Below are 26,798 nucleotides of genomic sequence, written 5' to 3'. Positions count from 1 at the left end.
ATAAATGGGGGGGCACATAATTCAACCATTAACAGATGCATTTCAACCATCCATAGACTTTCCTAATGTTTACATGGGCAGAATAGAAAGTCAGGGGTGTGACTGCATGAACTAGATGTTAATTATGGAACCAAAATGGTACTGAATCCCTGTCTTTACCCTTTCTGCAGGTGAAAGTCAGTGCTGAGCCTGAAAACAGGAAAGATGGGGTTACTAAGCTTTTTCCTGCCATCCATCCATAGGGCTGTGGATTTTACACTTACCTGTATTTGGAATGACTCTTCTCTTCTGGCTGTAGAGATTTTTAAGTGGGTTTGGGTTGCCACTCACCATCCAAGAGTGTGCTATATGGACCTGTCAATTGGTTAAGAGCGGAGGTTACCAGCAGTCGAATTAGTGACAATATTTATTTCTTACAGAAACAAATAGACCGTTGGGAAAAGCATTTTATCTCTTGGTGCATTGTTTCAGTGCATTTATGTGACATCCGAGCAAATGAATTCTAAAGAATATGTTTAGGGAATTTGCAGGGGGGAATACCTATTTCTCCCAGCCAGAGAGGGACCCGGAGCCAGTTGAGATGCTTCGCAAGTTTTTAATTCAAAGCATGGGAGGACAGAAAAGATGGAAAACAAAAAGCCAATTACCTGAGAACTCTCTGCCAGAAGCTAGAGGAAGATTGAGGGAGGAGGTAGGGAGGCTTGCCTTCGCAATAAATCCTGCGGCTCAGTGTCTCTCCCTTAAAACCGATAGAGTTTCATTCTAGTCCTAGCACAGATTCTCTAACCTCCACCTGTGTTGTGTCCTTGTGTAGAAATGGGCAACGCCTGGGGAGAATATTCACTCTCTTTCCTTGCTTTCTTGATCAGGTCACAGACATAAAAGAGAAACTGAAGCTCTCTAAAAAGGTCTGGTCGGCGTTGCCCTACACCATCTGCAAAGATGAGAGCATGACGGCGGGCGCGTCCAACGAAGAGGAGTGCTGGAATGGACACAGCAAAGCCAGGTGAGGGTGACTCATGGTGCTACGGCTGGGGCAGTGCGCATCCAGCCCTGGACGCCTCCCCTGGCACAACTCTGCAGACCCGTTTATGCAGAACTCGACGGAGGGTGGAGGGACAAGTCGTCACTTAGCCACAGCTGTTCAGAGTGACAGGTTTGACGGGCACCTGGGAGCCCTTACTCTCAAGGTGCCATTAAGCGTGGAATCCTCGTTCTGAATGCCTCGCCTCTGGACGAGGACAGAGGAATGGTGACAGATGCCAGGTTCCAGATATCCCGAAACCACAAAGAGCCTTTTATGTTCGCTTAATGACTTTAAGACAGCAGAGCTATTTTTATCTGCAGCTAAATTTGCACGGCTTTCTGTTTTTTCCATCACAAACTAAACAGGAAGTCCGACTGTAATGTCTCTCACCCTTGGAGAAAAACAGTTTTTGATGTGCTCTTTGGAAGGGAAAGGGAAAAAGAAAATGACCAAGAGACAACCAGGAAAGTGTCCTCAGAGGTTCCCTGCCTCGAAAAGTCCCACTGGGACCTCCTGATGAGAGATGGCTCTGTTCCCATCCTGCCGCTCGGCTGCCCAATGCTGCTGCCACTTGATACGGAATTTCTGAATTTCTTAATTCAGGCCAGAAATAGGGTTGGCCCGAGTTTTCATAGGGTGGAGGAGTTGGACAGGGGAACCGGCTGGGAGTTGGCAAGTAGGGCAGGACACCAGGAGAGGAGGCTGCCGGAACACGCCTCAGCGGGGCTGCAGGTGGGCAGAGCAGCTGGTAAATTGGACTCAAGGAATCTTTGGGGATTGACCAGCAGGTGGAGAAGTTAAGAGGGGGGTCTGTTCTGCGCCTTCGTGGGTGTTTTCAAGCATATGAAGCAGCTGTGATCAAAAGGAAACAGGAAGGTACAGGGATATTAAGTTCAGAAGCAGCTGCAGAAGGTAAGCAGGGGTGCAAGTGAGATGCTCATTAGGTGTTATTTCTCACACTGCTGAGTGGAATTTTTTAAGCATCTATTGGTAATGATATTATTAGCCATACTAGGGAGAGCTTCGCGAGGCAAAAACAAGACAGCTATGGAAAGAGCCGTAATCATTTCAAGTTGCTCCAGAATATCAATATCCAAATCTTAGATCATGAGGGTAGACAGGTATTTGTCTACAGTATCAACAACATGCCCCTCGAAAATGCTTTAGTAATTTACCAGTGTCCAGCCTTGTAGGAAGGAAACCTTTGGCCCGAAAAATTCAGCTGTGAAGTTGAACAGTTTCTAATGTGTCTTTTCCTAATGATTGTACAGAAAGACACTGTAAAGGATGACCAGATGGCCTAATGAATAAAGTGGTTGATTTTCTGAACTGCTCTGTTACCCATCTGTGTTTACCTTTCAGCCTTGGCCGAAATGAAGGCTGTGTTTTGAACTACATTCCCATGGTTACACAGGTTGCTGGCTATTAGTGCATCCACAAAAAGAAATATAAAGAACTGTTACAGGTGGGAATTGGGGAGGGGACTATATACACTCCATCAAGAAAATGAATGGGGACAATGATGACCATTAAAGTTAGAGCCAGGGGAGAGCGGGTTCAGCTGAATTTCTCGTGCAGATCAAGAATGCAGAAGGGTAAATGATTAGGCTAAGGTTGCCCAACTAGCAAGGGTAAAAGCTGGAAATCTCCCAAATCCGAACCCAGTATTCTTTTCACGTCAATATCCTGCCTGTAAAACAAATGGCTGCTAGGGGCACCTGGGTGGCTCAGTCGGTTGAGCGGCCGACTTCGGCTCGGGTCATGATCTCGGGGTCCGTGAGTTCGAGCCCCGCGTCGGGCTCTGTGCTGACAGCTCGGGGCCTGGAGCCTGTTTCGGATTCTGTGTCTCCCTCTCTCTGACCCTCCCCCGTTCATGCTCTGTCTCTGTCTCAAAAATAAATAAACGTTAAAAAAAATTAAAAAAAATAAATAAAACAAAATGCTGCTAAATATTGTTCTCCTCCCTCCCAGGTTAAGAGAACAAATGAAACAGATCCTTAGATCTATAAAAGATTTAGTGGATCTACATTCATTCATTCATTCATTTCCTCAGTCCATCAGCAATGTTATTGAGCACTCCCTCTGCCCAGGCGCTGTGCAAGGCTCTGTGAATTAAGTGTTATATGACATCAGTGATGTCTGTCAACCAATGAAAAGCACAGTGGCTGGAGACAGGACCGTGGATTTTGGAATGTCAAGGACCATACTGTTGCACTGTAGGTTTGGGAAAGGACCACACAGGTAGAGAACCACCCCAAGCAGTACTTAGGGACCAGATTTGAATTTTATCCTTAGGTCAATGGGATCCCACTAGGGGACTGTATGCAGGTAAGGGAAATTGTGAAAATTAATGCAATAAAATCATTTGCAAGGATATTCCAGAACCTAACCCAGTATACTATTTTAAAAAAATGAGGCTGTCAGATATTTGTGACTCAAATTATCTTCTCATTGAAAAATTAAAATTTCATAGTTTCTTTTAGTTCCTTTTTAAAAATTCTTCCACTGCAATGAAATCTTAATAACTTTATATTTAATACCACAGTAAGTAGATAACCCATAAAGACTTGTTGAATTACATTTAATTGAAGCTTTGCTCTCATTCTCACCCAAATATTAATTGATGTAGAACATATGAGAGATTTTTTTTAATTCCACTGAACTATTTTGTAAGTTGAAAAATCCACTTGTAATGCAGATAATAACTATTTTTCCCTACATTTGAAGTATGGATTTTCAGGTGATAGGGCTTCTTAACAGTTTTGTAGGAAAGAAAGAAAGAAAGAAAGAAAGAAAGAAAGAAAGAGAGAAAGAAAGGGTTATTCCTATCAAAGAACTTGGTTAAAAAAAAACCTATCAACAAGTGTTAATGGATTATGGAACAGAGGTGCCTATTAGCCTCGATAGAGCTGGTAATGGTCTTGAGCTCCTAACTCAAGCCTGCTTCATGAGGCCACTGGCAACCCAGACATTTCTTCCTCTCTTTATGTTTTTCTGAAAATTTTCAATGGTTTCTATTTATTTCTGAGAGACAGAGTGCAAGTGGGGGAGAGGCAGAGAGAGAAGGAGACAGAGGATCCAAAGTGGGCTCTGTGCTGACAGCAGAGAGCACGATGTGGGGCTCGAATTCACGAACCATGAGATCATGACCTGAGCCAAAGTTGGATGCTCAACTAACTGAGCCACCCTTTATGTTTTGTCCATCTGACTCCTATAGCCACATGCTTCCGTGCATACCATTTCCTTAGCCCTCTCATCCTAAGTATTTGACCCAACTTGTCTTCCAACACCCGTATTTCTCCTGGCTGTTTTTGAACACCACTCCACAGCTCTCTCCCATACTTCCTGATTCAGGAGCATAACTATTTCCCATGTTAACATTTCTGAAATCAAAATGACAACTACCATGGATATGTCCATTTCCTCCAGTGTGTCATATTTTCCCGAATAGCCGTTACTAAATGAATGGCACCTGTTGACATTGATGATGACTTTATTTTTTATTAAGTTTTATTTATTTTGAGAGAGACAGAGATAGTGCAGTTGGAGGAGGGACAGAGAGAGGGAGAGGGAGAGAGAGAGAGAGAGAGAAAGAAAGAGAGAGAATCCCAAGCAGTCTCCACGCCACCATCACAGAGCCCAACATGAGGCTCAAACCCACCAGACTGCAAGATCATGACCTGAGCAGAAACCAGGAGTCAGGGGCTTAACCAAATGAGCCACCCAGGTGCCCCGACATTGATGCTGACTTTAAATAGAGAGAGCAAGATACACATAGATGTGGCTGCTATGGCAGCCACTGGGTGAATCTGCTGTATTCAGATAATGGCCAAGGGTCTGGGGGCAGTGGCTCCTCTAGAATAAGAACGCCCCCCTTTCATCTTCCTGCTCCCACCCTGAGTCATTGCTGGCAGATCTCACTCTGCTTCAGTAGCTAAACAGGTCTGGAAACAGGAGGTGAGCTAGAGGGAAGAGACTGTGCCCTTCAAGGGGAGGAAAATGCCAGTGTGCCAACGTCCTGTCAGCACTTAAATCTCCATCCTGTCAGAAAGACTGGTTCCCTGCTTCCCTTCCCCTTGCCAATGTTTCGGCACAATTTAAAGACCAGGTTGTAAATTCTAAAGCAGTTCTTCTCAAATGTTACTGTGCCGGTAAAATTCTTGGGGCATGTGGGAAAAACGCAGATTCTGACTCAGTGAGTCTGGGCTGGGACCTGAGATTCTGCATTTCTGACAAGCTTCCCGGGGATGCCGTGTTGCTGATTCAGGGACTGCACTTTGAGCAGTGAGGCTTTAAGACAGAGTTGCCAAATTTGGCACAGAACACCAGACACCAAATGGAATACACTTATACTAAAAAAAGGATTCACTGCTTATCTGAAATTCAGATTTAACTGGCAATCCTGTAGTTTTATCTGGCAGCCCTACTTTAAGCCCCTATTAACATGTAAGATACTCCCTTTTTCAGTTCACGCACACACCTCCGGGAGCATGTTACGATTTGTTGTTTTCTCTTTGCCTCCACGCATAGCCCTGATGTTTCCTTTAATGGGGCTTTCCTTAAATTAAAAACAACAACAGCAACCGGGCCAAGGAGGTCACGTGGCTCAGTTGTAACGTCAGTCGCTGAAGGTAACAGGAGCACAGGCCAGGTTGAAGTCATCTCGACAATGAATAGCTTAGGCTTAACCTGCGCATCGGAGAGAATTTTAAGTTGGAAATGCCACACAGCCTTCACAATGCAGGGTATTGTCCACACAAAGCCCTGGTCTCCGATGACATGCCCTGTGGGCTAAGGATGGGTACTTTGATTCCCTGGCCAGTACTTGACTCGATTAATGCCTTCATTCATGCTGCTAAAACAGACACATCATGGTCTGGGTGGCTGACGCAGAAACTTATTTCTCATAGTCTGGAAGCTAATAGGTCCAGACCAGGGTGCCAGCAGAGTTGGGTTGTAGTGAGAGCTCTCTTCACGGCTTGTAGAGAGCTGCTTTCTCTCTCTGCCCTCCCATGGCAGAAAGAGGGTTCTGATCTTTTCTTCTTCCTCTAAGGGCACTAATCCCATCATGGAGGTTCTACTAGCTTCACCTGCACCTAAACCTAATCACCTCCCAAAGGCCCCACCTCCTAATACCATCACTTTGGGAGTTGAGGGGACACAAGCATTCTACCTACAGCAGTTAGTCCTCAGATTCACATCCTCCTTTGCTAGAACGGCTAGCAAAGAATTTTCCTCAGAATTCTCAGCAGTGTCTGCCACTCAAGAAAAGCAGCCTAGGAGGCATCTTCAGTGACCGATGGGAAAGCAAGTGTGCAAATGTAACTTCTTCCATTTCTCACTTACCTAAGCAAATTCCTAGAGAGAAATGAGAGACGATGCAGCCACACTGACTCAACTCAGACAAATAGGAATTGAAAGGAAGTTAGTAAGTAAGGGAGGAAAATCGATAATAATCTAGAGGTCCACGGGGGAAAACAGTAAAGCGTCGTTGTGCGGGTTACAAATCTAGGCCTCCTAAAGTTCCCAGAGACCCTGGGAGGACATGTGCGGCCATCTGTCACCCCTGAGAAGGGCACTGTGGGCAACCGGGTGGCGGGGGCGAGCTAGGGGCACAGGAGCTGGAGGAGAACGACAAGATGGAGACAGGAAAGAATGGGCTCAGCAGGCGATAAAACTTGTATATGGTTAGCATATGCAGGCTGGAACTTTCCACGTAGCAGCCACAGAAAAAATAAAACCCTCGTGGTGTTCCTATAGGCTCTTACTTTGGGCTCCTATAGAGGCAAATTCTTACTTTTTTGAGACCATAGCTATGTCAAATTACATCATCTGTATCTTCCTTAAGGATTGTTTCCGCTTCATGGGGATCGTTTTTCTAAGGCCATAGGAGTTAAGAAGGAAAGATTAGCATGGGAGATGGTGGGAGGAGCCAGAAGAAGGCAACAGAATGTGAGAGAGGCCAGTCTCAACAGCACATGGAGTTCATGATGGGACACGTGTTATTTCAGAATCGCCAGGGTTTCTGCAGTCATTTCCGGATTCCTCCCGCCCCCCCGCCCCCTCTTAAAACTACCCCGCAGCTTCCTGCTGCCCCTCCTTGTAAGCCGGTGTCTAGCCCTCAGTGTCTAGCGTTCCTGAAAGTGCCTTCCGGAAGGAGGCAAACAAAATCCTGGCTGAGGACGAGGACTGATTGGATCAGTTGAAAACAGAGCATTCGCGGGGAGCCTGTGCTGGTTTTTAAGGCCCCCGGTCCTCGCAAAAATAACTGGGTCCCCAAGGAAATCTTTCCTCGGGCCGGGAGGTAAATACAGTAAATTGTAAGAAATAGGAAACCTAGAAAAATCTAGAAAACAGATCAGTCACTCTCACCAGCCACCGAGTGGGTTGACTAAGCCAAGAAAATAGCAAGTCATGACTGGGTACATTTGAGCAGATGCAAGCCGGATGAAATGATGCATGGTGATGAGAAATGTGTCAAAGACAGTGACCTGGCAGATCTGGCAGGACAATATTGTTTCAGTCTGATTGCAGAATATGTCCCAAAGCACTCTAGCTGCATCTTAAAGAACTGTGAGTATCTGATGTATACGCAGCCAGGCAACCACGTCAGGAAGGTGGGAAGTCTGTCTGGGGAGAGAACTGGAGACTGTCACACCCAGCATTCCCGGGCATGCACTTCCCTTCTGTGCACACCTGGGAGGAAAGACCCCTTGAAGTCTGACTCTCCTGGGGGAGGGGGACGCTGCATGCACCTCCCGCAAGTGGTACAAAATGCAGCTACAAATACCAGGAAATGAGCATGTTGCTGTCAGCCGCTCAGCAGCCCTGACACCTGGCGCGAGGGCCTTTTGTCCTGTGCGCGCTGGAGTCCGCTGCCTCTGGTTCTACGAAGGAAGAATGGATAAGAGGGAATCTTGCCAATGAGCAAAGAGGCCAAGTCCAAGAATGTAGCTTCTACTCGCTGCTGCAATCAGTGAGCTCTGTGTCCTTCAAGGGTCCCCAGTTTCGTGTCATGTGTTCTCCAGCTAGAGGAAAGCCACAGTGAATCATTCTTCTGTACAGGAGTCTAGGCTTTAAAAGTCCCAATTCTGACGGTCCCTGGTTGACTCAGTCAGAAAAGCATGTGACTCTTGCTCTTGGAGTCATGGGTTCCAACTCCACATTGGATGTAGAGATTACCAAAGTAAATAAATAAACCTAAAAGTGCAAATTCTCCTGCCATCAGACATTCCTATGAAACAAGCCTGGCATGGGAAAAGCCCTGTTAACAATTTAATTTTCATAAGAATGCATTAGGATTGTGTAGTATGTTAGATTTTTAAGCATTTTCATATACTTTCGCTCAATATGTCAGCTTATGGAACAAATAAGGTAAGTATTGCTCATGTAAATATAAAATATATAATCATATAAAGTAGCTAAGTCACTTGCCCACGATCACACTGCTGGGTCCCAGAGGATCTCAGGTCCTAGGTCAGTCTCTGCACTTTTGACCATATTTCAGGGTCACGTCCCATTGAAATACCTAATGTCATAGACAACTCTAGCTTAGCAGCCTTTAAGAATGTCTGAACCCACTTTAGTCATAAAGTCACAGTATGCTTTGAGTAATTTCACTTTCCAGTCAAAAAAAACAAAAAAACAAAAAAGGAAAGGGGGAAAGGAAACTATATCAAGAACTTCAGAAAAGTTACACTTAAAACTGAGATTTTTTTTTTTAAATTGTGGTAAAATATACATAATGTAAAATGCAGCATTCTTACCACCTTTAAACGTAACAGTTCAGTGGCATTAAGTACATTCACGTTGTACCCCATCACCACCAACCATCCACAGGACTTTTTCCTCTTCCTACACTGAAACCCTGAATCCATTAAAGACTCGTTCCCCACTCTTCCCTCTCCCACCTCCTGGCAGCCACCATTCTGTTTTCTGCCTCTCTGAATTTGACTACTCTAATTACCACATAGAAGTGGAATTGCACAAGATTTGTCTTTTTGTGTCTGGATCATTTCACTTAGCGTGTCTTCAAGGTACATGCATGCTGTGGCGCATGTCAGGATTTCCTTCCTTGTTCAGGTGGAGTGGACTGTACATATAGACCACACCTGGGTACCCATGCATTCGTTGATGCACTCATGGGTTGCATCCATCTTTTGGCTATTGTAAATAATGCTGCTATGAACAGAGGCGTAGCGATCTCTGTTCCAGTACTTGCTTTCAATTCTTTCAGATTGAAAATTCCAGGTGGAATTTCTAGATCATATGGGAAGTCTGATTTTTCAAAGAACCGCCATACTGTTTTCCAAAGCGCTGAACCATTTTGCACACCCTGTACCAAACACAAGAATTCCAATTTCTCCATGTTCCCGAGCCTATGGATGGTAGCAGCTTCAGTCAGGAATGCCAGCTCTGCTGGCCTCGTCACACATCGCTCACCGCAGGCTCCGTAGACATTTCCGCAACCAGCGCCCCTATTTATGGCTGGGTCAGCTCTCGTGGTTCTTATTATGATCACAGGATGCACTTCAGCAATACACCATCAGGGTACTTTGAGGAACAAGATGTATTACGACCTGGAGAGGGCATGGCACGCTCAAGGGCCACACAGCAAGGTCAAGGGGAGCGGGGATGACCTTGGGCTTTACCTTCATTTGGGTCTAAGTGTGGGGTGCCTGGAGTTTCTCACGTCCACTGTTGATTGGCTAATTTACTAATGTAAAACCTATGTGTGGGAATTAGGGCATGGGAAGGGAGATATGGGTCACTCAAGCAGTGAGTTCTCCAGGTTTCCGAGGGCTTCCTGAAAGGGAACCTTCATGGGTGAGAGCAGTCTAGCCCCTTACCTGGTTGTTTTGCTAGTGGCTAGTGGCCCATATGTTGACTCAAGATGCGTGTCTTTGAAATGGAGGCCTGGACAATCAAAAGCTTACGCTCCACTCTGCATCCTCACCAGCACTTGTTATTTTCTGTTTTGTTTTGTTTTGTTTTAAAATAATAGCCATTCCAAACAGATGTGAAATTTAAAACTTAGATTTGAAGAAAGCCTCTGAAAGAAGTTATGGGTACCACAGGTTCACAATCCCTTCTCTGAGATCCCTGTGACCATATGTGTTTCTGAACTCAAATTTTTTTTTTAGATTTTTAGAAAAAAATCATCAGAGTGCATATACCATAGGCTGCAACTCGCAATCAAACACATTAAATTTCTGCAGCAAGATGTATTACTATTCCCACTACAGTGGGATAAGTGAAATGTATGATCAGCCTCATTTCAGATCAGATCAAGTTTTACTAATAAGGAGATGTCAGGAAAGAAAGAAAAAAAAAAAAAACTTCAGAAAATTTTTCCAGACAAGGACCTGTATTAACATTCTACTATTTCATAAGACTCTTAAACCCACAGGAATAAATGAATACGTAGCTTAGAATTAGAACTTGCTGGCGAGACATGGATTGAATGCAGCTCATTTGTGACAGCGAGCAGGACTGAATCCGCTTTTACCTTTCTTCTTTTTTAATTTTTTTAATGCTTTATTTATTTTATTTTATTTTTTTTGAGAGAGAGACAGAGTATGCATGGGGGAGGGGCAGAGAGACAGGGAGACACAGAATCCAAAGCAGGCTCCAGGCTCCGAGCTCCCAGCTGTCATCACAGAGCCCGACATGCAGGTCGAACTCATGAACCACGAGATCATGACCTGAGCTGAAGTCAGACGCTTAACCGACTGAGCCACCCAGGTGCCCCCGCTTTTACCTTTCTCTGTCCAGTGTCCCTTGTGTCAGGAGCAGGAGAAAGAAGCATCTGTCTTAAAAACAAACCCAGGCCGGCACCTGGGGACCCCAGTCTCCCCATTCCTGCCCTGGCTTCCACTTGGCTCCTGCTGACCCCACAGGGTACCACCAGGCTAACCTTCCTTGCAGGTGTCTCCCTTCTCAGACTTTTACTGGCTTTCAAATCCCATTAAGTGGTGAGAACTGTGTGTCCCTTTCCCCCACTGTGCAGCTCCTTATGCCAGAACAACCATCGGCATTAATGAGGTGATAAGAAATACAAATACAGGTAGGTTAACATGTCTGTCCTCCTGGCAAGCCCATTCATATATCAACTGAAAGGAGTGATTTTGAATGGTGACAATGACAGGCACTGTGGCTGGCCAGTGGGAACCTTCTGTAGTGTCAGGCAACAGAGGGTGACAGAGAGTGTCACCTCTGCCAGGAAAGTCCCAGCACAGAGCCTGAAGCCACCCACAAGGTTGAATGTATAAGTGCCCCCCACCCAGCCAAATTCCTACGGGACTCTTTCACCCTAATCGGCTCTCATGTGTGGATGTAATCAAGGGGGTCTGTATCCACAATATGAAATGAGATGTGGTCTTAGCCTATTCGAGCTGCTGTAACAAAATGACACATCTGGGTAGCTTATAAACAACAGAGATTTATTTCCCACACTTCTGGAGGCTGGGGTCCAAGATCATTGGGGCACTAGCATGGTCGGGTGAGAGTCCTCCTGTGGGTTGCAGATTTTCAGTTGTGTCCTCACTTAGAGGAAGGGTTGAGCTAGCTCCCTGGGACCTCCTTCATGAGCTCTGCCCTCGTGACCGAATCCCCTGCCGAAGACCTCGCCTCCTGAAACCATTACTTTGGGCATTAGGTTTTTATGTGAATTTGAGGGGAACACAAACATTCGGACCCTAACAGATGTGAAAAAAAAAAAACGAATTCTGCAAAACTACTGAAGATCGAGTTCCTCTACATGCTCTTGCAAAATAGAAGGTAACCCAGAGTGGGGACTCCATGCTTGATTGTTCACGGATGCCACCTGCTTGCCACACCCAGCAAGAAGCGTGACATGACAAACAATGACGCCCTGTTACACCTTCCAATCTGTCCTCATTTCTGGGTTCTCCTCGTGCCGGGTAAATGTGCATCCGGCCTTGGAGCCCGGGTTATCTGTACCAAGATCCTGTTTCCTTTCCATGTCTCCCCATACTGTCCTGATGCAAAAATAGAATGCTGTCATACACGAAGAAGCTGGTGCCAAATCTAATAAAGGGAAGAATAGTATGGATTCAAAGATGCATCCATTTCTTCGGGCTATGAGTGTTTCACAAAGCGATCAAGCCTGAGTTCCGGGCTTCTCTGGATCCCTCAAGTTGCACTCTGGACAGCCATACGTTTGGCCTTAGGAGGTACCTCTGGAGTGACAAAATGGCCGTTTTCTTTTTCAACTGTGCCTTCTGTGTAAGTTTCCACATTGTATCTGAAGTTACCCTTTGAATACACTGAAAGGAGAAAAGGTTCTTGAGGACACAGGGGCATTGTTACTTGTTTTTATTGTAAGTGGCTGAGCATCGGTAGGCACAGTTAGAGGCTGGGTTTATTTGGCAGCGTCTCATTGTTCCTGGACGCTCAGACTCCCAGGGGGTCGCATTCCCATGTAAGCTATCGCAGGCGGCTGCTGATAAATGAGTCTCGGCTGGCCGCGCGCGCACACAGCATCTGAAAGCAACAAAGCCTTCCCCTGACTCAGCACAGGTACTGCTGCAGGAACCGTCGTCCAAAATGTCGAGGGGCAGCCCCAGAACGGGCGGTCACCTTTCGGCCACTCTCAACTCCTGTGTCAGCAAAGGCTAGCCTGCACTTTCTAGCATTCATTCCAGTGGGCTTTGGAATTAAGTAGAGCTCATGGAGCTCCGGATATATAATTGATGTCAGCAACAGTCAATCCAATGTTATGTTTTAGGAGTCAAGTGCGGAATCTAACAAGAATTTATTAATACGCCAGATATAGTGAGAGACAATACAGAAGTTATGCTCTGCTGCAAAAATAAAGAGAAATGGTCCCCAAATTTTAAAATTTTCAATTAGGGCATTTTTTAGGGCAGTAAATACTGTGAAGCTTTGTGGAAAAGAATTTGCAATGTGCACTGTGTGTTTTATTATTCATTACGTGGTGAACATTGTGAAGTCGATTTTGTTCAAAATATGGATGAAGATGTGGAGCTCATTCAGAGGACTTCTGATTTAAAATGGATAAACCAATTCATACACAAATACATCATGCATGAGATTTCAATAGCTGAAAAATGGCTTAAATATGAAAATCTCTCTGTGTGTTTCTATTTCTTCTTTTGGAGGCTGATGGATAGAGAGCCTTTGGTTTCCAGAACTTGGAAAATCACCTGCAGGAAGGGGAAGAATTTTAAGAGAATGTATACTGTACAGGGATAAGTAAGTAGGAAGGACAAAACAGAGGAATGGACATCTTCCCAGCTTACAGGGCACCACAGTAGAGGCAGTGCAGGAATGATGATGACTGCAGCGAAGCAGGGCGGCCCCAGCCAACGCGCCCCTGTCCTAGATGTCCTGATTCCCCTGAGATCTACTCCTCCTCTCTCCATCTTGGTCGGTGCCCTGAATGAGAATCTCTACAAACCACATCACCTGGGTGCCCTTGCCCCCTGGCTTCCAGTGGGCTTCTTCTGATGGGAGGCAGTACGTGGTCAGAAGGAGGGACTAGAGAGGTCAGCGTGTCATTCCCCAGCTCCCTCCCTGAGTGGCCTGGGTTTGGCAGTTGCTGCATCATTTGGTGGCCATCTGTGACTTCAGTTCTTGCTCATTCTGGTGGCAGTTCCTTCCCAGGGGCTCTCCTGCTGCTAGCAGCCTTGGGGTCCTTTGTCAGCCAGCGCTGGTTTCCCTGTTCCCACCTTTATAAGTCGTCTCTTCTTCAAACTCTCTTTATTACCTCTTTGAGTGTGCCATCTGTTTCTTACCAGGACAAAGACAAATATAGCACCTTTGTAAGAATTAGAAAAAGGCATTCATATGGGTACCTGAGGGTTCATTACACTGTTGTCTGTGCTTTGGTATGCATTGAAATGTTTGAAAATAAAACAATTCCTCAAAAGAAAAGCGTGTCCCTTTGGTGAATGGTGCCCTGCAGGTGCATAGCTTTGTGGGCATGGAATTCAGGCTGGATTTCAGCCCAACTCCCTCCCTGAGCAGGTGACTTTGTGCAGTGCACCAAATGCCCAGACGAACCTGGCAGCCCTCCGGAAGGATGAGCAGGTCTCTAAAAGCTGAAAAATATCTTAAAGAAGAAGTGAAGATTGACCTGGGTCTTTAAGGATATTTGGGACTTAAATTGGAAAGTGCCTCGCAGGCAAGGAAACCCTGTGGGACGGGCAGATATAAGATGTATACAGGTATAGATCCTGTAAGGCAAGGATTGTTGAAGGGATTGTTGCAGCATGAGTAGAGACGGGATGGAAATGGGCTTTGCTGAGCTATAAAATGTGAATTGTCATTTGTGATCACCCAGGCAGTATGGTGCACTGTTGGGACACGTGGACTCTGAAACTAGACCTAGTGGGCTTAACTCGCGGTTTTGCCATCCATTAACTCTGTGACTTTGCACAACTACTCATCCTCACTAGGCCTGTTTTCTCTTTTGCAACATGGGGATAAAATAGCACCTACCTCTTAGATTTGCTCGGGGGCTGAATTTAAAAATACACATGAAGGGGGGCACCTGGGTGACTCAGTCGGTTGAGCATCCGACTTCTGCTCAGGTCACGATCTCGCAGTTGACAAGTTCGAGCCCCACATCAGGCTCTGTGCCGGCAGCTTGGAGCGTGGAGCCTGCTTCGGATTCTGTGTCTCCCTGTCTCTCTGCCCCTCCCCCGTGCATGCTCTGTCTCTCTCTGTCTCAAAAATAAATATAAAACACTAAAAAAAAAAAAAAAATACACGCGAAGGGCTTAACACAGTGCCTGACAGTAAGTGCTCGGCATCAGCTACTGTCACCAAAAGCTTTCAAGCAGAACAGTGACATGAAAGCAGTATCTTGTGAAAATTAGTCAGACCACATGTGCAAGATGCACCACAAAGGAAGAGGCGGGCGGGGAAGTCGGTCTGAGGCTCTGGTACCGTCTGCACTCGAGGAGGGACACAGGAAATGAGACAGAAGTAGCAGGTGCAGGGAACACTAGGAGAAGAGGAGAAGGGGGGCTGCGAACAGGCAGGTCATGAGAGTGAGGAGTCAGAGAGGGCTCCAAGCACTTTTCTGAGACCTTTAGTCTCCACTGGTCTAAATGCACAGAGGCAGCATGGGCAGTCGACATCAAGGAATTGACAGTTTAAAATTTTTAGTTCAAGTAAAAGGAATATGCCCTTTTATTACCAGTGAGAGAATTAAAGAACCATTAGATTTTACCCTTCTCTTTTGCCCAATATCGAACATTAGATCCAAGATTTTATTACAAAATAAAAACCCTGATGGACGCTTCAAACGTTCCAGTGCTCACTGGTTACTCCTCAAACTTTCCAAAGATGGGTTTTTATATCCAGAAGTATCTTCTGATTAGAGTCTGAGGTTAGGCCTCTTCAGTTGAGAAAGAGCATCCTCGTACAAGAGAACTAAAGAGCGTGTATCATTTACAAGTTCGGTTCTTAGCAAAATTAACCAGAGAGCTGAGGAAGCTAGCAAGCCCTTGACTTCAGTATCTACCATTTGGGATGGAGGGAAGAAAGTAGTTAATTTTAAGAAACAACTTGTCTAAGTCCGCAACTGAACGTTCCTTTGTAGGCAAGCCTCCCTGCATATTCAGTACCATTTTAAAAACCACTCTGAAACCATTTTTTTATGGCCCTATCTCCCTCTGAGAAAAGTTACTCCTTGTTTTCACTTTTTGGGTTTTTTGGTTTTTTGGTTTTGTTTTTTTTTTTTTTCTTTTGCAGGAGCAGAGCCAGTTGTTGCCAAAGCTCCGGCCCACTGTCAGAGACAGCACAGCACAACCTGGTACCGAAGCCCCTCTTGCCTCACACTAATCTGTTCTCTTTCTGTTGACCCTGCAGATACTTGCCTGAGATCATGAATGATGGGCTGACCAACCAGATTAACAACCCTGAGGTAGACGTGGACATCACACGGCCCGACACTTTCATCAGGCAGCAGATCATGGCTCTACGCGTGATGACCAACAAACTAAAGAACGCATACAATGGCAACGATGTCAACTTCCAGGACACGAGTAAGGAAGTCTTTACCGGTGCCAGTAACTTCCATAGTGAAGATAGGGGGTAGATTATGCCACAGTTGCCCTTCAAAAGCAATGTACACCTGTAATCTTATGTCATTCTTGCCCGATCTGCAGAGCTGTTTATGGTCCTTGGGACAGGGAGCTCTGATCCACAGGGCTTAGGAGACTACTAAAATCCTAACATCATAACTGGTCTTTTTTTTTATTTTTTAAATGTTTATTTTATTTTTGAAAGAGGGAGACAGAGCATGAGTTGGGGAGGGGTACAGAGAGAGGAAGACACGGAATCTGAAGCAGGCTCCAGTCTCTGAGCAGTCAGCACAGAGCCTGACACGGGGATCAAACCCACAAACCATGAGATCATGACCTGAGCTGAAGTCGGACGCTAAACTGACTGAGCCACTAGGCGCCCCAAATCATAACCGGTCTTAAGGATTAGTTGCGCTGCATTACATTCAGTGCTACCTAAGCTAAAAGTAAGTCTCATCTGCCAGTTGATCTATTAACGATAAAGCAACCAAGTAATGTTTTCATCTTCTCCTTCCCCCATCATCATTTACATCTCAACTCCTGTCCACTCCCCCAACCACCAAAAGAAGAATGTCCTGAAGATTGCTCAGACGAGGCTGGGCTGGAATCCCTGTTTCACCACTGATTGACTGGGGTCTTAAAATTATATCTTGAGTGTCAGGTCGGGTCATCAGGAAGTTCATTTGCAGCCATCTGTAAAGGAACTGAGATAATATCTCATGTGCCGTGGATTCAACTGCATTAGCTCTCTCTCTGTCCGGTCACTCCCATACATGAACCATGGACATTTGTATCTGGAATATTGAGAGAAATAATGAAACGTTAGTGCAGTATTACACATGACTAGTTTATTAGCTATCACAAAATGTCAGAAGCGATTGGAAAGACTAATAAGTGAACATGAAGTGAAATTTGGAGTTTGTGTAAATGATTTTAAGAAGCATAACTATAAAAATTGGGGGGGGGTGTGTTTTATTGTTTTGGGCTTTTTTTTTTTTAAAGATATGTGTCCTTACAGAGAGTTCTTAGGAAAAGATTTCTGGGACATAAGCTGTGGAGTCACCAGTGACTCTGTAATTTGGTCACCGAAGCAAAAGATGATGCTTGTGTGCTTGAATTAATGAGATAGAAAGAAACAAGTTACGGATGGAAGATACGAAGTCATCTAAGTGTTAGCCATCATCCTACTGAGTTGTCCCCTGCAGAAAATTTGTAGTGCTTTATTCCATTTTAAGTAACCCAAAAATTAATTTTCTAAATGCAGGCTAATGGCCAACCCACGAGACTTTCTTGCTGTAAACCCCCTGAGAATCCTCCTATTATTTCTCTAAACCTCTTCTTCTTCAGAAGAGAACCTTCCACAAGGTTTTGAGCCTTTGCTGCTTCTCCCTTGCTCCTTCCTTAGCTTCGCTCCTCTGAATGCATCCATCGTCTTCTCTATCTTATGAAATCCTTTATTGTCTGGAGAATGACTATAGGAATAAATAATTCAAGAGAACGTAAGAATTATTTGAGGCTGCCCTTGCTTCTCTCTCCTCTCTGACCTAAAGAGGTTATGCCCATGTCCATCTGCAAAGCTTAGGGAGTGTGCCTGAGAAGAGATCGTGCCCCACTTTCCCTTGAAAGAAACTAAAAATTAGCAACAGTTCAGAGCATCATTTAGCTCTAACCCAAGCCCCATATTTGGCCCCCTATTTTAGGATAGCGTCTGTCATATAAGCCATTATCACATCTTATAGCCATCACCCTTCCTGCTTCTGACATTTTAAAAAATCGCCCCTTAAATTCCTGCGTTTCTGATTCCTTTTCAGAAAGAGATGGGGCCATTATTTCTCTCAGCTGGAATCTCCTGTCATTATTTGCTTACCACGTTTTTAATATTCTAAATCACTTTAATAATATCTTTGTAAAGGTTATACTACTTCTTGTTCATAATACCAGTGTTAAGAGCAATTCCCTTAGCAGTTCTGATATCTCTGAGTTTAATTAATGGGCATTTTCCCCCTCATAAAGGCCAAAAGATAAATCCTAGAAAATATTGAGAACCTGGTATAGTGTAATCAAGTGATCTTACCTGGTATTTAGATGTCCCATTAAAAAAAAAAACAAAACCTTGTGGTGAGTTGTGCCATGTTTATTCAGGGGGACATTAGAAGGGTCCCTGCATTACTCTGATTTTACTTAATGTAGCATCTAACAGTCATGATGGTGCCAGCATTTCAGGAGCAGCTCAACCCGCCCACCCTTGGTTCAGGCCAACGGGGAGGAATTTAGCTCTATTGAATGAATCTTTGAGCAAGTTGGGGAAAGAGTAAATGTCATGACCAGGTTTACAGTTTCCTGAGTCCTTCCAGGAGCATTATCTCACGTATACCCCCTAATGATTCTGTGAAATAGATAATGAATGAATATTCTCCTTTTTACAGGTGAGAAAGGAGAGTCTCAGTGAAGCTAATTGGCTTGCCCTAGTTCACTTCAATAAAAAAAATGGCAGGTTAACACCTAGGTCCTTCTTGCTGTAGGAACCATACTTTTTTTCTATCAGGCATCTTTGCAAGCACTGGGTTTGGTGCCATCCCACATTTTATCAGGGTGCCTTCACACAAACTCTGAGAGGCAGATGTTACTGTCTGTCTCTGTTGAGCTGAAGAAACACAGAAGCTGAAGATACTTCCCAAGGCACCTTTAATTATTCGACAAGTATTTCTTGTGCATCTGCTGCCTTCTAGGGACAATTAAAGGCAACGGGGATCCAGAAGTGAACCGTATACACCGCACACAGTCTCTACCCTCAACAAGTGTACATTCTCATGGAAGGCACAAGAAAACAAGCAAGTTAGTGATACAGTTGCACATGGTAATAAGTACTTTCACACAGCTAGTGATTAATGGAGACTGAACTGGGACCCAGTTTGGAGACACAGGGTTGTGAAACAAGAAGGAACCAACCCGTGAGAAGTGGGAATACAGCAGGCCCAGAAGGCATGTTGGGCAAGTGGGGAAGATGTCACGCTAAGATGACATACTCAGTGGGCACTTGGGTGTTAGTTCCCAGCAGGGAATGGCAAACCTTTTCTGGAAAGAGCCAGTTGTGAAATACGTTCAGCTTTGAGGGCCATACATGAATGTAGAATTAGACAATGAACGCATAAGCGAATGGGGGCGGCTATGTTCCAACATAACCTCATACGTGGACACTGAGATTTAGCGTTCCCACACACCCTATTTATGTGTCCCAAAGTATCATCCTTCATTTTCAAACACTGGAAAATATAAACACCATCCTTGGGTTATGGGCCCCGCACGTACAAGCAGCTAGCCATAGACCTCAACCCTGACCCAGAGAAGTTGGGTTGACATACCAGCATCAGCCGGAAGAAGAAGTACCTTTCGAAAGCCAACATGGGTAGGCATGGCCTCTTGTCCGGTTCAGGTTTCACATGTTTCTTAAGTTGGGTAACTGGTTATCAGTCAACCCTGTGTCTCAGACATCTACTTGCATATGGTCTCCCCGCCCACCACCAACCTGCCCGCTACAAACAAACCCCTTGCGGCAGTTGGGGGCAGGGAGGCCCTTCCACAACCTGCCCCACATCTAGTGTGTGCCCCTACTCCTTCCAAGTTGTGGTCTAACTGTCTTTTTCAATCTGCCCACGCCAGGTGATGAATCCAGTGGCTCTGGGAGTGGCAGCGGGTGCATGGACGACGTGTGTCCCACGGAATTTGAGTTTGTCACCACCGAGGCCCCCGCCGTGGACCCCGACCGGAGAGAAGTAGACTCTTCCGCAGCCCAGCTCGGCCACTCCCTGCTCTCAGGGTCTCTCGTCTGCATGGTCCTGGCACTGCAAAGACTGTGCAGATAATCCTGGGTTTTTGGTCAAATGAAACTGCATTTTAGCTATTTGAACGGCCAACTCCCTTCTTTTCTTACACTCTTGGACAATGGACCATGCCACACAACTTAACCGTTTTCGATGAGAAGAGAGCAGGACTGCACTCTGCCTCCCTTTCTGTTTGCCCAAAGAGTACCGGGTGCCAGACTGGACTGCTTCCTCTTTCCTTCAGCTATCTGTGGGGACCTTGTTTATTCTAGAGAATTCTTACTCAAATCTTTCGTACCAGGAGATTTTCTTACCTTCATTTGCTTTTATGCTGCAGAAGTAAAGGAATCTCACGTTGTGAGTTTTTTTTTCCCGTTTAAAAAAAAAAAGTCAGGAAGAAAATAATTTTCCTCATAAAATCAGGCCAAACCCCAAAACAACTGCATTTTCAACAAAGGAGCAAACAAGAGAGAAAAATAAAAGAGCGTTACCATTGTGAGGTCGGCATTGCCAGCTGACTCCCAGTGTAAGCTTTTCTGTGATAAATCAGGTTTGCAAAATGCTTTGGGAGAGAAAGTTTGAATTTTTTTTAATGTGGTGAAAATACAGTGTTGTCTTGGAGGTACCGTCTTGCACTCTGTCCACAGAATACCAAACTGATTTGGGGGTACTGATACTAAATTTAGAATTCCATCTTTAATACGAGAGCAAAATTGCCACGACCCAGCACCTCTCTCCCACCTTGCCCGATTTCAATTTCAGTGATGGCACCATTGTCCTTAATTCTCTTGATGTCTGTCCGCTGTATCCAATTGGCACAGATTTTTCTCTTCATCTCCAGTGACTAATGGAGGCTCCCACCAATTCATCCTCCCCAAGGGTCTCAACTGAAAATAATCTTCAATGAAACAAGAGCTTTGCTTTAGCCACAGGTTTGACATTAATTCGATGTTTCTGCCCCTGGGCTCATTACGCTCCCAAAGTAAGAGTTCTTTTCATGAACTTACAAGCAATTAGATCCAATTGTGAGTGAGTTTTCGTTTTTTTAACTATTTGCTTTGTGGCAATTGGTTTCCGCATCACAAGGGCATTCTCTTACAAAATAACTCACAACAACAAAAAAAGTCAAGACAAAAAAATATATATATAGTATTGACATGGAGATTTCTTTCACTTTTTTAGTCTTAGTATGATCATCTATTTTTATATCTCTCTATATATAAATCACAGATTTTAACTTCTTAATTCCAAGCTCAGGGTTGACACACCTTTGTAACGAAAATGTTTTGTCAACCAGCTCTTCTTGTTCTGTGCTGCTCAGAGAAGGGATTCCTCAGCAGTCTGTGAGCACCAAGAATCAAGAAAGAGAACTTTTTACGTCTCTAACTGTCCGTTTATTAAAAGTTTGCCAGGGCACATCCTTTTTGCATGAGCGTGCTTTGTCCTGGGTGCTGCAGACGGTACCGAGCTCATGGGGAGAGCCATGGGTGTGCAGGACTGTACTGGTGATGGGAACCGTATCCATAAGGAATGTGGTATACACACAAAACCATCGCTTTCATGTACGCCTTCAGCCTAGGATTCCGCTTGGCACTTGGACACACGACCTAACTCAAGAGGCCACTGTAGAGCCACAAGCCTAACTGACCCACCAAGTGTACCAAAGCCAGGCCCTATGCTCCCCATGTTAGAGAGAAGCGAAATAAACCAAACTGGGGCTTTGTTAATACGTTTGGCTATCCACGTGTTTCTTGGTTTTTATGACGATCTGGGGTTGGGAAAAGTAATGCTTCAAGACACCATCGTCTGCCAGTCACATTTTATTTAACCCATTGACAGAAATGGCACGTAAATGGTATCTTTCGATCTTCGCTCTCATCAAAATTATAATTAGTTATTGATTTAGTCATCACATTTAAGTAGAACACATGCGGCACAATAGTATTAAGTATATTTGAGCACTTTTGCAAAACTGAAAAGTATTTAGAAGCATCTATTGCTATTTTATGCCTAATGAAATATGAAAAGTAGGGTTCTGAGAGACTTTGTGGCATCTTTTCATTTAAATCTTTATGAAATTAACACCTAATCTAATTCAGCATTGCACACGTCTAGAAAACCATCCATTTCACTGCCAAACTTCAGCTTCCTATCACCAATTACACAGAAAACATCTCTATGAAGGATGCTCTATTCAAGTTGCTCATTCCATCGTATGTTCAGAAATCAGTATTGTCTTTCTCCAATAATTAAGGTGCAATACAAATTAAATCAATCTTGATTTTCCAGAATATATGAGTAATAACTTGTTTTTATGGCTTTAAACTCCAGGTCTTTCCTTTTTTAAATATTTCTGCATCGTCTTCTACGAAATAGATCAGAATGCCTTGTTTGCTTTGTGCTTTCACCCCCGAAAGGTTTTGTGCATGTGTATGAATACACATTATAGTAATGAATGTGAACCCATGTTCTGTACACATGAAACACACAGATAATATATAAACGCCTGCTCCAATTGTTTCAACACCTTCATATCGATAGTATCCATATTGGTGAGATATAGTGATCCATAAGAGCCAGGCAGAGAGCTGAAATGACTATCAGTTAATGATGCCACAACATCAGTCACTTGCATGGATGTGGTCGAAATATTCTTCAAATTGTACTTCCTAGTTTTTATCATCATCCGACTATGTTGTATGATTTTTTCAGACTAATTTAACATGAGGCTTTTTCTGTCCTAAGGGAACTGGTTTAATCTGGTTATCCCATTTCAGTAAGTATTTTGACATTCCTCCTCGCCCTCCCCACCTTCTCCGCCAAATTAATTTCTCTCATCTCACTATAGTGATAGGGGATGAAATAATGCTCCGTGATTTCTCCCGATCTGCCCTCATTTACTTTGATGTCTCCTAAATTCTGTAATCACATCACAACCTCTGTTATGAGTAGGGAGGGATGGGCTCACTGAAATCAGACACTAGAAATTGTTGGGTGATGCTCATAACCGCGAACACTTAGCTTATTGAAGTGCCTCTATTTACATGTTCTTTAGTTATAATATGTATTTTTCTAACAGAAATACACGTCTGTAATTGGTGTATATTATACTTTGTATATGTTATAACAAAAGCTAAACAGAGGCTAAAGTCTTTAGCAGAGAAGAATGAGTTGCAAATTCACCAAGTAGAGCTCTGCCTAGGGTTCTGTATTGAAGGACAGCCGTGACAGCCTTCTGTCACTTTCGTGGAGATCATGTCAGTACTTTGATTAGAGCCATCATAGAACGACGTCAGCACTGGCAATCGGATTCCCTTACGGTGGTTTACCCGGATAAGTAGCTGGTATTACCCGCTTTACTTGTAAGGGGCAATATTAACAAAGTAGTATTTTCGTCTACACTGAAAAACACTATTAAGTAGTCATTATAAAAGCAACATTCTATAAATCAAACACATTGAAAATATTGTTGGACACAGAGCCCTGATATTTAATTTATATTCCCTGCTGCAGACATTAGCCTACTTTATTCTTTAGCCATTACATACATGTTTTGGCTACACACTGAACACCAACTAAAGTCCCCAAGGAGGAATAAAAACTTAGCAAATTCCTGAGTTGTGATTCTTTTATTGCTTCTCTTTGCAAGGCTAATTTTCAGGTGGTTTGATTAAAGGTGGAAGTGTTAGCAAATGTGAGTTTTGACTCACCCAAAACTTGCAGAAATACAAACTCATTTTTAATTACCTACAGTCACGAATAGACCTGACTTTCAACTTAAAAGTGGGTGGGGGTGGGGCGCAGTTTAGCTTTGCCAAGAGAAGAGTAAAGGAGACCATAACCTATACATTTGCAACGTGTTTCTCCTTGGCGGAGACATTAGCCAGTGTTTAGTTTCAGGCCAAGTTATACAAGTAGAGTATTGATTTGTATGCATTCTGGAGCCTTGCTACATCACGGTTTGCTACGGCACGGGACTCAGCCTAGCCTGGGGCCATTTGAACCTCATTCAGAGTTGAATAGTTTCTGGAATCTTTGACATCGTCTTGTAATGAGGTACTTTCATGAGAAGACACCTGAAGGTGCGTAACAGTGAGGTCTCTGTGTGCATATGCATAATATATATGCAGGACAAATGTGTGCACCAATCAAACCTAAAATTTTATGTGACTGTCAAATGAATATTACTTGGGTTAAGATTTTTCATTTCTGATTTGGATAGAAAATTGCTATTAATCTTGTATTAAAATAGTTTTTAAAAATCTACCGGTGCCCTTTCTGCATTTTCTTAATTATTGTCACAGTCTAAATTTCAGAGTTTTTGAATTTCTTTTTGCTTGAGACCTTTTTAGAAACTGCAATACTAAAAGAAAGAAAAGGAACCATCGACGAAATCAGCACCACTCACCTCAGTATGCTTGGCATTTGAAATCATGAACTTTTAGAACTCGAGAACTTTGAAGAGCTTTCCAAATGTGTATGGAAGATGCTATATCTCTCTTCTTTTGTATTGGTTTCTTCTCTAAGATAAAATTTAGTGGCTTGAGAACTGATGTCAATACTTACTTTATCACTGAGGTGAGAAAAGTAAGATGATATGTGAAAAGACTAACCATTTCCAAATTCAGCAAGTTGCATTGATTTTTACATTTCTACAAGTTTCCGTGCTATCAGGAATGCTAAATATTGTGTAACATGCTAAAGATTCACTTAACAAATATTTATTAAACTCCTACTCTGTGCTAAACCTGCTCTAGGTACTGATCACGGTTGTCAAAAACACCAGTTGGAAAGTATTCATTCTTTACTACAGTTAAATACGATTACTACGAATACCTCACTTCTTTTAAGAATGCTCTTTTAAATAAAGGAAACCATATAAATAAAGTTATCAACACTACAATGTTTAACTGTTAGCAATATTATAATTTAGCTCACATTATTGCTATTTTGGTTTCTAACGAGAAAAGTGATTTCTACAGAGAATTAAGGAATTTTAGGATAATTCCACCTACAAAATCAGAATGTAACAAATTGTATTTGAAAATAAATTGAATCCAATTTCATGGAAAGGAAAAACATCTAATGGTTTCGGGGAAAAAATAATAAAACCACAGAAACTTTTATCAGGTAACAATATTTATTTTATTTTATTTTATTTTATTTTATTTTTTAATGCTCATTTATTTTTGAGGCAGAGAGAGACAGAGCATGAATGGAGGAGGGTCAGAGAGAGGGAGACAGAGAATCTGAAGCAGGCTCCAGGCTCTGAGCTGTTAACACAGAGCCCAATGCGGGGGCTTGAACCCACGGACTGTCAAACCCACAGACTGAGATCATGACCTGAGCTGAAGTTGGATGCTTAAAATGACTGAACCACCCAGGTGCCCCAACAATATTTATTTTAATTTGCTCCTTGGATAAATAGACTGAGGTATAGCCAAAATATACTCACCAACATGAAAGATGGCATTGATTTTTAAAACACCAATTTGTAAAATATTAACAATAAGACATGGAGGGTTGTTTCCAGCTCGAGAGCCACCAAGATGCACCCACGTGTTTGTCTATTCAAACAGACATTCACCCTTCATTTAGTACAGATGCATTTCCATTCCGTAGACACATTTACTCGTTTATGTAAACAGAGAGCCAAATGTATTTTGTTGGCTCATCAATGCAGCACACGGTGAAGCCAGGAGGGATTAGACGCCTGCCTTTACAGCTTGCTTAAGGAGTTCGTCCACTTGCCTACCTCGAAACATAAAGTAGAGCAAGAAAATGGAAATGTACCCCGTGAGCGCTCATGTTCAGACAGAAGCAGGAAGACAGACAGACTGATTCAAGGCAAGCGTTAGAATAGTTACCTTGGATGAAGCCATCTGCTTTTCAATAGGAAAAAGCATCCGTGGGGTTTTTTTTAAAAAAGGGGGAAAATGACTTAGAAAGTCGTAGTCATCCGTTCTTTCAAAAGATACGTAATGAGCAATCCGTTGTGTGCCAGACACGGTTCTGGGTGCCAGAGCAAGCCACCAAGACTTCTGCTCCCACACAACTTACATCCTAGTAGGGGAGAGACAGACAACACGTAAGTGAAAGTAACAAGATGGCATCAGAAAGTGAATTAGAATGGGAAACGGGATAGTGACTAGGAGGAGACTCTCCTGCAGCCTAGCGGTCCAGGAGAGGGTCCCCAGGTGATACTCAAGCTGCGATCTCATGACAGGAGGCAGACAGCCACGTGCAGACCTGGGTACAGAGAGTTCCAGGCAGAGAAGTATCAAAGGCAAACATCTCTGCCAGGAATGATCTTTGGGTACTTCCGCGTGGCTGGGGACTAGTAAGTGAGCTATCGGGTGGTGGGAAATGGTTGAAAAGCTAAACAGCAGCCATATTAAGCTGAATGGCCAAAGTCACGGCCCTTTACCACCTGGTAAAACCGAAACCCTACAAGGATCCGTCACTGCAAGAGCAGGCCTGCTGGTGGCACTCACGAGTATTTCAAGGCACATTTTAGCAAGGAACTATGCTAAGATCTTTATGTACTTGATCTTTATAGGATCTCTATGAGGTAGGAATAATAATGCCCATTTTATACTGAGTAAAATGAAGCACAGCGAGCTTAATTAACTTGCCTAGTCACAAAGGTGAGGCCATATGAACCGAGATCTGTAATAACTAGGGAGAAAAATAGCAGTATGAAAGGACAATTTGGGTTTTTTATTGTAAGTGCAAGAAAATTATCCAAGGGTATTCTGAGAATTGGCAACAAGTGTGTAAACAGGAATCCATAGATGTTTACTTGCTCGGAGGGCATATATTAAAATTTTGCGCTGAGATGCGGTGCCATTGAGTTGCATTCTGTTTTCTATT

The 26,798-nt window shown here is 43.7% G+C and overlaps 1 protein-coding gene across 2 annotated transcripts in view; it reads left to right on the top strand.

The window, feature by feature from the left end:
• The window catches only part of GPC6 (glypican 6), a 1,113,398-nt gene extending 1,089,209 nt beyond the window's left edge, over positions 1-24,189 (top strand). For both annotated transcript variants that reach the window (XM_060636854.3, XM_060636855.3), the window contains 3 exons: positions 870-1,006; positions 15,890-16,065; positions 19,765-24,189. In XM_060636854.3, coding sequence (XP_060492837.1) covers positions 870-1,006; positions 15,890-16,065; positions 19,765-19,967 — 516 coding nt within the window. In that variant the 3' untranslated portion in view covers positions 19,968-24,189. The remainder of the gene's footprint in view (positions 1-869; positions 1,007-15,889; positions 16,066-19,764) is intronic.
• The last annotated feature ends 2,609 nt before the right edge of the window (positions 24,190-26,798 follow it).

Source organism: Panthera onca, chromosome A1, assembly GCF_046562875.1.
Source record: "Panthera onca isolate mPanOnc1 chromosome A1, mPanOnc1 haplotype 2, whole genome shotgun sequence".
NCBI classification, from domain to species: domain Eukaryota; kingdom Metazoa; phylum Chordata; class Mammalia; order Carnivora; family Felidae; genus Panthera; species Panthera onca.
The sequence above is the reverse complement of the archived record's forward strand: the minus strand, read 5'-3'. Positions and strand labels throughout refer to the sequence as shown.